This window comes from Fringilla coelebs (assembly GCF_963513975.1).
Source record: "Fringilla coelebs genome assembly, chromosome: 26".
NCBI classification, from domain to species: domain Eukaryota; kingdom Metazoa; phylum Chordata; class Aves; order Passeriformes; family Fringillidae; genus Fringilla; species Fringilla coelebs.
Genome location: NC_140052.1, coordinates 3,741,029 through 3,756,002, shown reverse-complemented (window position 1 = coordinate 3,756,002; position 14,974 = coordinate 3,741,029). Strand labels below are relative to the sequence as shown.

General features: G+C 56.5%; 1 protein-coding gene across 2 annotated transcripts; it reads left to right on the top strand.

Annotated features, from left to right (window-relative positions):
• The first annotated feature begins 2,200 nt into the window (after positions 1 to 2,200).
• Positions 2,201 to 14,957, top strand: LOC311163148 (tumor necrosis factor receptor superfamily member 10B-like). Of its 2 annotated transcripts, none has more exons than XM_084221885.1 (10): positions 2,201 to 2,356; positions 8,074 to 8,206; positions 9,001 to 9,129; positions 9,666 to 9,780; positions 9,865 to 9,950; positions 10,032 to 10,127; positions 10,249 to 10,289; positions 11,392 to 11,487; positions 12,760 to 12,832; positions 12,918 to 14,957. In XM_084221885.1, the coding sequence occupies exons 1-10, from the start codon at positions 2,309 to 2,311 to the stop codon at positions 13,196 to 13,198; spliced, it is 1,098 nt and encodes a 365-aa protein (XP_084078011.1). In that variant the 5' UTR covers positions 2,201 to 2,308; the 3' UTR covers positions 13,199 to 14,957. The 2 variants fall into 2 exon arrangements, with proteins under 2 accessions (XP_084078011.1, XP_084078010.1); XM_084221884.1 differs by having other exon boundaries at positions 11,377 to 11,487.
• The last annotated feature ends 17 nt before the right edge of the window (positions 14,958 to 14,974 follow it).

Sequence of the window (14,974 nt, the reverse complement as noted above, 5' to 3'; positions counted from 1 at the left end):
CTTCTCAACGTGCTGAATTTCCCTCCAGGGCTGTGCTGGGGTGCAGCCTCCTGGCTCCAGGGGTGCAGAGGGATAAACAGGCTGGGGGTGATAAAGGCTGGAGGTCTGGCCCTGGGAGATAAACACACACCCCTTTCTCACTTGTGGCCAGAGCCTGCCCAAAAACCCATCAAAAATGAAAACCACAGTGGTTTTTCTGGGATGGGAATTCTTGCTGGGAGAGGGAATGATGTGTCTGCCCAGTGTCCCACTCCTGGGGATGGCTGGGGACTGGGAGAGGGCGACCACCCTGACCTTTCTCCACAGCTTAAATCCCCACTGGGCTGCCTCTGTGCAAACATTCTCCCTGTGGTTTGTCAGCACAGATAACTCGGGGCCGTTTTATAAATGGGGAGACTGAGACAGACAGAGAAAACCCTGTGGCTTCCCAGCAATGTTTGGTGGGAGGAGGATGGGATCCTGGGGTTTGGATGCTGGGGGTGACCTGTCCCTGCTGGGATGGCTGTGGAGCCAGGATGAGCTGTGGGGAAAACTGGCACGTTCCTCTTCCATGTGGAACACATCCCGATTTTTCCTGGCTGAATTCAGGTGCAGCAGTTCCCTCAGGAGCATCAGGTTGATTTTCAGAGAGGATGAACAGAGAGGGTGAATCCTTCCCCATCCCATTTGCACATTTAGCTGTCATCCTGGACCTAAACCTCTTTCTAGTTCTGCTCTAACAGAGAAATGAACCATTCTCTGAGGACTCCAATGACTTCAGCTGCAGTCAGCGGTGCCCAGAGCACAGAACAAACACCAAACACATGGTTTTGGTTAAACAAAAGGCCCCACATACTTTTTGGGGCTTGTAATAGAAGTATCCACCCAGGAAACGAGCAGGAATTCTTCTTCTCCTCGAAATCCCTTTTCAGCTTCATTAATCGTGGCACGGCCAGGGTGAATAATTCCACGTGCCAGGAGACAACCAGGTGGCCGTGGCTTGTCCTGCCGTGAGCACAGCCACGGAGGAGAGGGTGCTTCCCAAATCCCCACATCCAGCTGTGATCCTCCTCATCCAGCTCCACACAAGGAGCCTTCCTGCCCTCCTCCCAGCTCCTTGGCACCGTGGATGCTGAGCACTTTGCTCTTTGAGCAGTATTTTTCATGCCTTGGTGCTGGCTGTATTTTTCAGGCTGTCTCCTGTAGATTCCCTGCCTTTCGGCGCTCAGCAAAGCAAAACTAAACCTGCTTTTCCACACCCTCCGATGAGTCACCAGGGAGGTGACAGGAAGGGAGCTCGCAAGGATTCAGCTAGGAAAACATTAACAAGAGAGAGTTCTCTGCCCCAGAACCCCCATTCTGGAATGATTTGGGTTGGAGGAGACCTGGAAAAGCTCTCCTGGAGCCCCTTTAGGTACTGGAAGGGGCTCTGAAGTCTCCGGTTCCTGTCCTTCCTAAAGCTCCTCTACCACTCCATTCCAGCTCCCACCACAGCTCCACCATCTCAGTAAAATCAGACTTTTCTTGGAATTATTTTTTCTTACACACACTCCCGATTGCGTGCAGCACCAGAGCCGTTTGTGTAACAGCAGAAAGTCCAAAGATTTAACTTTAACGGGTTTTTTTCCTTTTCATCTCGAGCTCTGTCCCGCCAAAAAAAAAAAAAAAAAAAAAAGGGAATTCCGACGACGAACGAACGAAGCTCAACTTCCCAGCTCTGCGGGGTGAGATGGCGATTTTTTTGCAAGGCTGCCCTGCCTTTGCGCCTTGAACATCACCGGAATCCCACGGGATTATTCACTTAACTATTTGACACCCTTTTCTCGGAGCACAAAACCCCGCGGCTTTGCTCGCTCCAGTCCGGTGAGTGATCGGGAAAAAATGCAAGAGGAGAAGCAACAGCCTGAGCAATCATTCCCGAGCGCTCCTGGCTCCGGTGTGATTCGGGTGTTTTGAAACTTATTTGGTCACTTGAGCGGTGAGCGAAAATAACGAGTGGCTAAAAACTCAAAAGAAGGGGAACGGCGAAAGCCAATTCGGCTTTTCGGGCAGACCAAACCGCACTGAGAATTTAAGCGGTTTTCGGTAACGAACACGTGAAATTCGCAGAAGCGGGACGGGGGCTGGGACAGCCCCAGGACAGCCCCTTCCCTCGTCACGCCCTCTGTACGCTCCAGCCCGACGCTCCGGCTTCATACATTTCCCTCCGCGCTGCGGGGAGAGGCGGCTGTCCCGAGCCGCGTCCGGACCTTGCCCGGGCTGTGCCCGCTCCGAGCCCGCTCCGTGCCCGCTCCGAGCCCGCCCTGCCGGGACGGGCGCTCCGCTCACCATGCGCCGGCCCCGACGGCGCTGGCTCCCGGCGCTGCTGCTGCTCACGGTCAGTGGGGACGGGGCTCGTGGGGACGTGGGGACCCTCCGGGAGGGCGGCCAGAGGGGTCCGGACCCCTGTCGGGGCCGCGTGGTGTTGTCGCGACATGCCCAGACTTGCCGCGCTGTCGAGGGGCTCGGAGCGGCGGAGCGGGACGGGGTCCGGGGAGCGGGGGGAAGGGGGGAAGGGGGGAAGGGGGGTTTGGGGGGCTGCCCCGGGGAGGCTCGGCCGAGCGGCGGGGGCTGTGTGAATGGGGGGTGCCCCTGGATGGAGGTGAGGGGGTGCGGTTACCTGGGGAGAGCGGCGGATGGGCCGCGCCTTTACCTGCGATTGCGGGGTAAGGGCTCGTGTGAGCCGGGGGAAACTGAGGCATGGAGGGGCTCACCTGCCCCGGGCGCCTTGGGGGGGGACTGGGCCGCTCGCGTGGTCTGGAGGCGACGGGAAAACGCGGGCGGTGGGACTCACCTGGCCCGGGGGATGGGGGGATGGAGGCCAGGGGGTTCGGATGGACAGGGAAGGACCAGGGGGGTTCGGATGGACAGGGAAGGACCAGGGGGGTTCGGATGGACAGGGGAGGAACGAGGAGGGTTCGAAATGGACAAGGGAGGACGAGGAGGGTTCGGATGGGCCGGGAAGGACCAGGGGCGATCGGACGGGCCGGCGGACCCGGGTGGTTCGATGGACAGGGGAGGACGAGGAGGGTTCGGACGGGCAGGGAAGGACGAGGAGGGTTCGGATGGGCAGGGGAGGACGAGGAGGGTTCGGATGGGCCGGGAAGGACGAGGAGGGTTCGGACGGGCCGGGAAGGACGAGGAGGGTTCGGATGGACAGGGGAGGACGAGGAGGACTCGGATGGGCAGGGGAGGACGAGGAAGGTTCGGATGGGCAAGGGAGGACCAGGGGCGTTCGGATGGGCAGGGAAGGACCAGGGGCGTTCGGACAGGCCGGCGGACCCGGGTGGTTTGGATGGGCCGGCGAGGACCAGGAGGGTTCGGATGGGCCGGCGGACCCGAGGGTTCACCTGGGCACGACACAGCGGGGTTCGGGTTACCGAGAGAAGGTGAGGCTGAGGTCGAGGGTGGGGCATGCCAGGGCCTGGAAGGGGAATTTTTTCCACGGGAAAAGCGATCTCAGCCTCCCGGCTCCGAGCGCGTCGCGCCGGGGGACGGTGACGGTGATAAAAGGCGGCAGGCTGGACCTGGGGCTCATTGTCGCAGCCCAGGGAAGGGGATTTCCACTCCCTTCCCTCCCAAGCCGTGTTTGCCATTCTGTACTGGCATCTGGTGACAGCGCCGACACCCCTTTGGGATGTTTTAGCACAAGGAATGCTCCCGGAGCAGGAATGCAACTCGCCCAAACGATGTCCAAACCCTCAGCGCAGCGATTTAGGACATAAAATTCCACCTGGGCATATCATATTTCCCAATGGACTGGATGTTGGAGAGTTGGGGAATACCTAACTCTGTCGTCACTTGGAGTCAGGAGGATCCTGCCTTGAGTTTTATCACAGAGATCCTGCCCTGACTTGTATCCCGGGCTCCCTGTAACCCACGGCAGTGGAGGAGCCCAGCGGGTGCTGCCCCGTGCTGGTTTACACCAGCGCTGCCCAAACCAGGTTTTCAGAGACAGCTTCTCATCCAATTCATTCCCTACATTGCTCAGCAGAGTTTATTTAGACTGGCCTGGTAAAGTCGAGCCTTACTAAAGCCATTGCCTAAAGGTAGCAGCCTCGGGGTTGTTTTAGTTTTTATCCCGTTTTTTGAATGAGTGGGATGGGGAGCTGCTGGCTGGTGATTCACATGGCATGGTTCGATATTGCATCATGTCCTCTTGCTTCATGGCTGGACACAGGCCACAGGTTTGAGTGTGGATCTCTGAGTTTGCTGCAGCTCAAATTCTGCCTGCTTTGCGGGAATTCCAGGGGAAAATCCCAGCCGGCACCAGCCCGGTGTCCTTGGAGCAGATGACATCAGGTGCTTGCCTGGGCTTTTATCTCAGTTGGGCTGTGGGTGTGTTTCGTTTCATCCTCTCTCATCTCAGGGGTTCAGTGGGGCTGCAGGGTCCAGCTCCTTTTGGGATCACCTCAGGATAAAACAAATCACAGCTTGATCCTTTCCCGAGCTTTTTCTCCAGACTTGATCCCCCAAGAAGGAAGAGCTGATGAAGGATCCCTGTGCCTGTAACTCTTCTGCCTCCAGCCTTTCTCAGGTTGTTTACTGCGGGTGAAAACTCCTCAATTCCAACTGATAGCTGGGTCAGGGATGGCAGCAGGGTGCTGTGGGCTGATAGCCTTATCATGTTGTGTTCTCTGTAAAGAAATGAAATCCTCTGCCTGAGGGGCCCTCCCAAACTGCAGAAATTGCTGTGCTGTCACCTCAGCGTGGGGAAGAAACACGGAATTTTTTTTCCCCCACGGAAGGGACAAATTGTCCCTTCACTCCCAGGACTTACAAGACTGTTGTGGCTGGAACTCCTCAAGTGGATAAAAAATTTTACAAACTTGCAAACGTTCCTAGCTGGAGAAAAGAGGAGCAGAGGCAGATGCTGGGAGATGTAGAGCCAGAAGGCATTGGAGGGACATGGATTTGTTCCCTCTGAGTCGGGGTCTGGAGCTGGCCTGGTCCTGGTGGGGGTTTGTCCTTGCCATGGCTTTGATGCCTTAAATTTTAACTTTCATATTTGTCACATTCTGTGCTGCCCAGGTGTGCGGTTCTGAGCTCCACATTAAGTGTGGTAAGCTCTCTTCACAGAGTAGCCAGACAAAACAATTCCTTTTCTAGCCTGGGGCCAAGGACAGCCGATACAAGTTTCAAGCCCGAAAGCATAAACAATGGTGAACTGAGAGAAAAACAGGATGGAGGGGACTTTGCAACATAAAGCTGTAATTGGACAATTAACTCCAATGTGCTAATGGACCCAAACTTACAAAAGTGAGAGACCAAACTTATAAAAGTGAGAGACCAAACTTATAAAAGTGAGAGACCTCGTGGCTGGTCTCTGTTTTTGTGACTGTTTTGGTTCATCTTGGGGGCAGCCCTGGCTGGGCTCTGGTGCTGCCCAAGGTGGATCCATCAGGAGATCCTTTTTATAAATCCCTGCTTTATTTTTCAGTTTTCTCTGCTCTAGGCCAGCCTTCCCAAGGCATGGCCCTGGCTGGTGGTGTCTGGCAGGTTTCTCCAATTAACTCCAATGTGCTAATGGACCCAAACTTACAAAAGTGAGAGACCAAACTTACAAAAGTGAGAGACCAAACTTACAAAAGTGAGAGACCAAACTTACTAAAGTGAGAGACCAAACTTACAAAAGTGAGAGACCAAACTTTAAAAAGTGAGAGACCTCGTGGCCAGTCTCTGTTTTTGTGACTGTTTTGGTTCATCCTGGCTGGGCTCTTGTGCTGCCCAAGGTGGATCCGTTCAGGAAATTCTTTTTATAAATCCCCATTTTATTTTTCAGTTTTCTCTGCTCTAGGCCAGCCTTCCCAAGGCACGGCCCTGGCTGGTGGTGTCTGGCAGGTTTCTCCAATTAACTCCAATGTGCTAATGGACCCAAACTTATAAAAGTGAGAGACCAAACTTACAAACGTGAGAGACCAAACTTACAAAAGTGAGAGACCTCGTGGCCAGTCTCTGTTTTTGTGACTGTTTTGGTTCATCCTGGCTGGGCTCTTGTGCTGCCCAAGCTGGATCCATTCAGGAGATCCTTTTTATAAATCCCTGCTTTATTTTTCAGTTTTCTCTGCTCTGGGCACAGGCCTGGCTGGTGGTGTCAGGCAGGTTTCTCCAGCCCCGTGACCTTTCCTGACCTGCTGCAAGAGTTCTGCTTTTTCCTGTGGCGGGAGCTTCGGGGAGGAGGAAGAGGCAGGGACCAGCGGGCAAACTCCATTGTTTGGTGCTCAGGCAGCTCCTGACTCACGGCAGAAATATTTGCTTTAACGCATTTTCACCCTCCTCCATGCCGGGGAGGGGAGGGGAGAGGAAAAGTGAAAAGTGTCTCCCGCGGCCATGAGTGTTGTGACACGTCTGTCCCTGCCACCCCGACGAGCTGGGGCAGCTTTATACCCACGGATATCCTTGGAGCAGCTCTGTGCTGGCTCAGGGGCTGGTGGGGATGTCCTTGTTGGGGACACAGAGGTGCCCAAAAGCCCCCAAACCCAAGGGGACACTCGGCCATTCCTGCTGAGCATCGTCCCCGCCGGGGCGGAAGGATCTGAGGCGGCACACGAAGGGTGGGGAGAGCTGACGGAAATGTGACTTTTCTTCCTGATCCTCAGCGGAATAACAGGGACAACACGAGGCTGTGCTGTCCCTGGGAGGTCAGAGTGACAGCCCAGGGGTTTGTGCTGGGCACTGGAGCCGCCTTCCAGCCTTGAACCGGGGCTGTTTCCTCCCACAAACCCGGTCCCGTTCCCGGCTCTTCCCTTCCACTGCGGCTCTTGGTGCCCTTGGAAAGTGGGGAAGGAAAAGGGTGATTCTCAGATATTGGGAAGGAAAAGGGTTCTTCTCAGAAACTGGGGAGGAAAAGGATCATTCTCAGACACTGGGAAGGAAAAGGGTCATTCTCAGAAATTGGGAAGGAAAAGGGTCCTTCTCAGACACTGGGGAAGGAAAAAGATTGTTCTCAGAAATTGGGAAGGAAAAGGGTCATTCTCAGAAATTGGGAAGGAAAGGGGTCCTTCTCAGAAATTGGGAAGGAAAAGGATCGTTCTCAGAAATTGGAAAGGGAAAGGGTCATTCTCAGAAATTGGAAAGGGAAAGGATCCTTCTTGGAAACTGGGGAAGGAAAAGGATCATTCTCAGACACTGGGAAGGAAAAGGGTCCTTCTCAGAAATTGGGAAGGAAAAGGGTCATCCTCAGAAACTGGGAAGGAAAAGGGTCATTCTCAAAAACTGGGAAGGAAAAGGGTCATTCTCAAAAACTGGGAAGGAAAAGGGTCATTCTCAGAAACTGGGGAGGGAAAAGGGTCATTCTAAGACACTGGGAAGGAAAAGGGTCCCTCTCAGAAATTGCAAAGGAAAAGGGTCCTTCTCAGAAGCTGGGAATGAAAAGGGTCCTTCTCAGAAATTGCAAAGGAAAAGGGTCCTTCTCAGAAGCTGGGAATGAAAAGGGTCCTTTTCAGACACTGGGAAGGAAAGGGGTCATTCTCAGAAATTGGGAAGGAAAAGGATCGTTCTCAGAAACTGGGGAGGAAAGGGGTCCTTCTCAGAAATTGGGAAGGAAAAGGATCATTCTCAGAAATTGGAAAGGGAAAGGATCCTTCTTGGAAACTGGGGAAGGAAAAGGATCATTCTCAGACACTGGGAAGGCAAAGGGTCCTTCTCAGAAATTGGGAAGGAAAAGGGTCATCCTCAGAAACTGGGAAGGAAAAGGGTCATTCTCAAAAACTGGGAAGGAAAGGGGTCATTCTCAGAAACTGGGAAGGAAAAGGGTCATTCTCAGAAATTGGGAAGGAAAAGGATCCTTCTCAGACACTGGGAAGGAAAGGGGTCCTTAGTGACTCTTTGCCCTGCTGATAACCTGGCAGGCAGAACCTCCAGAGCTCTTCTTGGCTTTGCCAAGGAAAGGCTGGGCCTGTTTTGTGGGGAATGCCCTTGGCTGAGGTGGCTCTGAGCCATCCCAAAGATCCTCTCCTGCTTCACAGGGCGCTGCAGCTCTCACCCTGCCCTTTCTGCCCGTGCCCCATGGGTTGGGGTGGTTTTTAACCTGAGGCTTTCTGTGTTTTTTGACAGGTGGCTTGTTTGGGAGCCAATGCTGTCACCCTGAGGAGGAGGGACAGCTTGGATTCCTTGGATCTGGGCTGGGGGGCTGAGGATGATTACTACAAGAAAAGCGATGGTGTCTATTGCAAGAAGTGCCCTGCAGGTGAGATGGTCCCAGCACTGACCCCACCTCTGCAGCCTCTCTGTGCTCCTGTTCCTGTCCTCGCTCCTCCTGAGGGGCAGCAGAGCTCCAGCTCTGCCCTGCTCCACTGTCCTGGGTCTAAGCACTCATTTTGGGAATATTTTCCTTTTCTTGGCTCATTTGACTCTGAGCTTCACTGGCGGTGGAATCACAGAATCCTTCAGGTTGGAAAAGCCCTCCAAGGCCACCAGATCCAACCTGTGCCCCATCCCCACCTTGTCACTGAGTGCCACCTCCAGGTGACCCCTGCAGGGCTGGGCACTCCAACCCTCCCTGGGCAGTGCCAGGCCCTGAGCCCCCTTTCCATGGGGAAATTCCTGCTGTGCCCACCCTGAGCTGCCCTGGCCCAGCCTGGGGCCGTTCCCTCTGCTCCTGTCCCTGTTCCCTGGAGCACAGCCCGACCCCCCGGCTGTGCCCTCCTGGCAGGAGCTGTGCAGAGCCACAAGGGCCCCTGAGCCTCCTTTGCTCCAGGCTGAGCCCCTGCCCAGCTCCCTCAGGGATTCTCCAGCCCCTGCCCAGCTCCTCAGGGATTCTCCAACCCCTTCCCAGCTCCCTCAGGGATTCTCCAGCCCCTTCCCAGCTCCCTCAGGGATTCTCCAGCCCCTTCCCAGCTCCTCAGGGATTCTCCAGCCCCTTCTCAGCTCCTCAGAGATTCTCCAGCCCCTTCCCAGCTCCTCAGGGATTCTCCAGCCCCTTCCCAGCTCCTGGGGCTCCAGCCCCTTCCCTGTGTGTTCAGAGCTTCCCTTTCTCTTCAGGCACCTTCTTTACCAAGGAGTGTGAGGAGCAGAGAGGCTCCAGCACCTGTGAGTCCTGTGGAGACGGGGAATACATGGAATATCCCAACGTCCTCCCCTCGTGCCAGCAGTGCTCAGTGTGCAGGGAAGGTACGAGCTGGGGGGAGCAGGGCTGACGGCTCAGGCTGGGTCCAGCTGGGCTCTCTCAGAGCACAGTGTCACCTGCAGTGTCCCCAGAGAGTGGCTGGGGCTGCAATCTGTGCCAGACCCACATCCCTCATGCAAGGCTTGGACTCCACACAGAGCAGGAGGATGAGGAGGCTCCCAGCAGCACTGGAAGCTGCTGGTGGAGTTGGATGCAGGAGTCTGATGCTGGCGGCTGTGGGGCAGGAAAAGGGGCAGGAAAAGGGGCAAGGAGGGAAGGAAAAGGGTGGCTGGGGCTGCAATCTGTGCCTGACCCACATCTCTTAAAGGCCACATCCCTCATGCAAAGCTTGGACTCCACACAGAGCAGGAGGATGAGGAGGCTCCCGGCAGCGCTGGAAGCTGCTGGTGGAGTTGGATGCAGGAGTCTGATGCTGGCGGCTGTGGGGCAGGAAAAGGGGCAGGGAGGGAGCTGGCCCTGCAGCTCAGCTGGGCTGGGAGCAGAGGAGCCGGGGTGGAGCCGTGTCCCCTCTGTGCCGCAGATCAGGCGGAGCAGAGCCCCTGCCGGCGCCAGAGGAACGCCGTGTGCGTCTGCAGGAACGGCACCTTCTGCCCCCCGGAGCACCCCTGCGAGATGTGCCAGAAGTGCCGGCCCAGGTGGGTCGGGGGCCGTGCTGCCTCCCGTGGGGTTCGTGCTGCTGAGCCACAGCTGCTGAGCCCGCCCTGTGTCCCCTCTGCCAGGTGTCCCGAGGGCCAAGTGGTGCTGAAAGCCTGCACACCTCACAGCGACCTCCAGTGCGGTCCTGACACCGACACCTCTCCCTACTGTGAGTGGGAGGGCTGAGGGATGGGGGTGGGAGCTGGGGCAAAGCAGGACAGCTGCTCACCCCCTGTTCTGTCTGCTCCAGACCTCAAGGTCATCATCCCACTGATTGCTGTGATGACAATTGTGATCGTGATTGGGATCGCTCTCTGCTGCTGGAAACAGCCCTGCAGCTCCCCAGGTGAGTGCAGGGGAGCCCTGGAGCACCCACCTTGGCCAGGAGCCCTGCACTGGTGTGGGCAGGGTGGGAAGAGGGTCCTGCCTGGAGGAAGAGGGGTCACAGCTCTCTTTCCATCTTCCAGGGGATGGGAGACCCTCGAGCAGGACGCCCTATAAAATTGTGGTGAGTTCCTGGGATGGCAGGGGGGAATGGCTCTGTTTGGGGGCTGGGGTAACGTCCCCCGTGCCCTCTGCTCCCCACTTGGTCAGCAGCTCCTGGAAGGCTGGAGGAGCAGGGGAAGGAGGCACATCCAGCTGGGAAGGCTGGAGGAGCAGGGGAAGGAGGCACATCCAGCTGGGAAGGCTGGAGGAGCAGGGGAATGAGGCACATCCTACAGCTCCTGGAAGGCTGGAGGAGCAGGGGAAGGAGGCACATCCCTGCAGCTCCTGGAAGGCTGGAGGAGCAGGGGAGTGAGGCACATCCAGCTGGGAAGGCTGGAGGAGCAGGGGAATGAGGCACATCCAGCTGGGAAGGCTGGAGGAGCAGGGGAATGAGGCACATCCAGCTGGGAAGGCTGGAGGAGCAGGGGAATGAGGCACATCCAGCTGGGAAGGCTGGAGGAGCAGGGGAATGAGGCACATCCAGCAGCTCCTGGAAGGCTGGAGGAGCAGGGGAAGGAGGCACATCCAGCTGGGAAGGCTGGAGGAGCAGGGGAATGAGGCACATCCAGCTGGGAAGGCTGGAGGAGCAGGGGAATGAGGCACATCCAGCTGGGAAGGCTGGAGGAGCAGGGGAATGAGGTACATCCTGCTGGGAAGGCTGGAGGAGCAGGGGAAGGAGGCACATCCAGCAGCTCCTGGGAAGGCTGGAGGAGCAGGGGAAGGAGGCACATCCAGCTGGGAAGGCTGGAGGAGCAGGGGAAGGAGGCACATCCAGCTGGGAAGGCTGGAGGAGCAGGGGAGTGAGGCACATCCAGCTGGGAAGGCTGGAGGAGCAGGGGAATGAGGCTCATCCCTGCAGGGTTGTGGTAGAGCTGGGCCAAGCAGAGGAGGCTCTCTGGTGGGGCTCTGGGTGCTGCCAGCCCCCTCCTCATGGCATTAACCCTTTCCTGGAGGCAGTGCTGGCACATCCAGGATCCACAGTGGAGATCCCAGGGTAGGGGAGGGCTGTGCTTGCCCAGAGCTCCTCCAAGCTCAAGATCCATGCCCTTGGGTCCGTGGCAGGTTCCTGCCTTCCCAAAGCACCAGTTTGTGTTTCTCCCTTGCCACAGAACTCCATGTTTCAGAAGCTGCCGTGGTGCAAGACAGAGAACACCGTGGGGACAGAGGACAACAGGCACAACACGCGGAGAGAGCAGCGTGAGAGGGCACCTGAGAGACAGGTACGTGAGTGGCACCCCCTGCCCCCTGTGCCAGGCCAAGATCTGATCACCCTGGGGGGCTTCCAGGGCTGGGCTGCTCAGGGAAATGGTGAAGGGTTTCTTTGTGGGGTCAGGAGGGCAAAATACACTTGTTGCAGTTCAGAGGGTCTGATGCTGAGCAAACACAGCTCTGGTGTCCCCATCTGGGGCCTGCTGCCATTGCAGAGAGGAAACATGGATGTCCTCAGGGTGGGTGGTGATGAGACATGGATGTCCTGGGGGTGGGTGGTGATCAGTCATGCATGTCCTGGGGTGGGTGATCAGTCATGCATGTCCTGGGGTGGGTGGTGATCAGACATGGATGTCCTGGGGTGGGTGATCAGTCATGCATGTCCTGGGGTGGGTGGTGATCACACATGCATGTCCTCAGGGTGGGTGGTGATCAGTCATGCATGTCCTGGGGGTGGGTGATCAGCCATGGATGTCCTGGGGTGGGTGGTGATCAGTCATGCATGTCCTGAGGGTGGGTGGTGATGAGACATGGATGTCCTCGGGGCGGGTGGTGATCAGTCATGCATGTCCTGGGGTGGATGGTGATGACACATGGATGTCCTCGGGGTGGGTGGTGATGAGACATGGATGTCCTCGGGGCGGGTGGTGATCAGTCATGCATGTCCTGGGGTGGGTGGTGATCAGTCATGGATGTCCTCGGGGTGGGTGGTGATCAGACATGGATGTCCTGGGGTGGGTGGTGATGAGACATGGATGTCCTCGGGGCGGGTGGTGATCAGTCATGCATGTCCTGGGGTGGGTGGTGATGAGACATGGATGTCCTCAGGGTGGGTGTGATGAGACATGGATGTCCTCGGGGTGGGTGGTGATCAGCCATGCATGTCCTGGGGTGGGTGGTGATCAGACATGGATGTCCTCAGGGTGGGTGGTGATCAGCCATGCATGTCCTGGGGTGGGTGGTGATCAGACATGGATGTCCTCAGGGTGGGTGGTCAGTCATGCATGTCCTGGGGTGGGTGGTGATGAGACATGGATGTCCTGGGGGTGGGTGGTGATCTCCTGCCCCAACAGCCCTGGGACAGAGGGAGAGGGTCTGCAATCCCCATTAATCACACATTGCTGCTGGGGCTGGGTGGGTGCTGTAGGACACTGTCATTGCAGGAGTGACACTGTCATTCCAGGAGTGACGTTGCCATTCCAGGAGTGACACTGTCATTCCAGGAGTGACGTTGCCATTCCAGGAGTGACACTGTCATTCCAGGAGTGATGTTGTCATTCCAGGAGATGCTGCCGAGTGGGAGAGAGAGACCCTGGCGGAGCCTGGTTGCAGCGCCGGGCAGCGAGCCCTGCCGAGGTGAGTGCTGGGGCTGGGGGGATGTGCTGGGGCTGGGGTTGCTGTGCCACTGCCCGTGCTCTGAGCTGTCCCTTTGCCCCTCCAGCGCTGCAGCTCTCCTTTTACACCTTCGGCGAGAAGCTGCACAGAGACCACTGGAAGAGATTCGGCCGCAACCTGAACCTGGAGGAGAACGACATCCCCACGGGCGACACGCTGGAGGACTTCTACAACATGATGCGCAGGTGGCACTACAGGGAGGGCTCCAAGGCCTCTGTGACCGTGCTGCTGGACACCCTGGAGAGCCTGCGCCTCGGCGGGGTGGCAGAGGAGATCTGTGACACGCTGCTCCAGCGTGGACTTTTCCAGTGTGGCGAAACGAGCTGAAGGAGCGGAGCGCGCACTGCGACTCCTGCAGCTGTGGAATACTCAGAACAGTTGGATTGTAGCTGTTTGTAGCTGGCTTCTCTCCTTTTGAAGCCATCATGAGTTCAGCTGAGCCAGGAGGAGCTGATCCTCATATGAAGTGCAAGCCTCAGGGCCCTCTCTGCTGGAGTTACAGGCTGTGCTTCCCGGTGGAATCCAAGCTGGTTTCTTGATTTCACTGGGTCGACACCAAGAGTTTGAAGTACAGTCTGCCTCGGACCATCTCTCTTGGAAGCAGTGGTACTACCCAGATTTCTTTGGGATCTGTGCAGAAAATGGCTTTTGGCATCCCTGGGCTTTTGAACTGGATCATCCTTGAAATGGCGTCATGAAATGGCTTCTGCTTCTAGAGCATCTCTAAGTAAGCTTCATTCCACACGCTTGGTGATTCTGCAAGCTCAGCTGGGGTCTTGGGCTACTTTTTGTAAACTAAATTTGTTTTGTTTTGTTTTTGTTTTGCGTTATTCTGCTTGTTCTTAGGAGCCAGTTTCAAACGGGACTTGGAGGGGACGGGGGGAATGATTGATTTTCAATCAGGACACTGGGGTTGCCTGGGGAAAGGGACAATGCAGGGGTCACCCAGCCCAGCCCCCTGCCAGGACCAGGGACCTCTCCCACTCCAAGGACTGCTCCCAGCCCCGTCCAGCCTGACCTTGAATGTTTACCAGGATGGGGCAGCTCATCTGGGCAGCCTTTCTGCCAGTGTTTATTCACCTTCATTGTGCAATACTTCTTTAGAATACCTAACATAATGTGATCTTCATTCGGTTTAAGGCCATTCCCGTGTCCAGGCCCTTATCCAGCTCTTCTGGAGCCCTTTTAGGTACTGGAAGGGGCTTGAAGGTGTCCCAGAGCCTTCTCCCCTCCAAGCTGGACAATCCCAGCTCTCCCAGCCTGGCTCCAGAGGGGTTCCAGCCCTCGGACCGGCTCTGTGGCCTCCTCTGGATTTGCTCCAGGACTTCCACATCCTTGTGGAGACCCCAGAGCTGCAGGTGGGCTCTCCCCAGAGCTGAGGAGAAGGGAAAATCCCCTCCTGTGGGGTGGCTCTGCTGTCCCTGCGTGCCCCAGCATGGAGTGGGGTGACTGCACTGAGTGTGAGCGTGCCCGTGGTACCTCCTGCCCATCCCAACCGTGGGCAGATCCTCAAGCACAGCGCCTCACACAGAGCTCAGGGACAAGCCAGCTGTGAAAACAGCTGGGAAACTGCTGCATTACTTGAGCTGCCACCCCAGTCCAGCCCAGCCCAGCCCAGCAGGACTGCCCCAGTGTGGTGAGAGGGTGCTCAGCACCCTTTCTGCTGCTCCCATTCTCCCTCACCCTCCAAGAAGACAAGCAGAAATTTTGTACTTATTTATTTGGCAATTATAAACATAACATATATTAACTTGAAAGCTTTATAAAAATATCGGTTTTTTTATTATGCATGGTTGTGTGTTTTGTACAGAGCTCTGGCCCAGCCAGTTTGTTTTTCCAGTTTTTTACATTTCTCTGGTTATGAAGGGTTAACTTTAAAAAAAAAAAAAATTCCTCCTGATTTTCTCATCTGGTTTGATTTGTTTTCCCCCCAGAACTCTGGTGAGGGGTCTCAATGGCCACCGAGGTCCCGGTGGCACCAATTGCTCCATGACACTGAGGACTCAGCCCATGGAATTCATGCTCAGCCACCCCAGGAATGGTCCCCACGGGTCCTTCGTGGCAGGGGAAGCCCTCAGCAGCCATCCTGGCCTCGGTTCACCC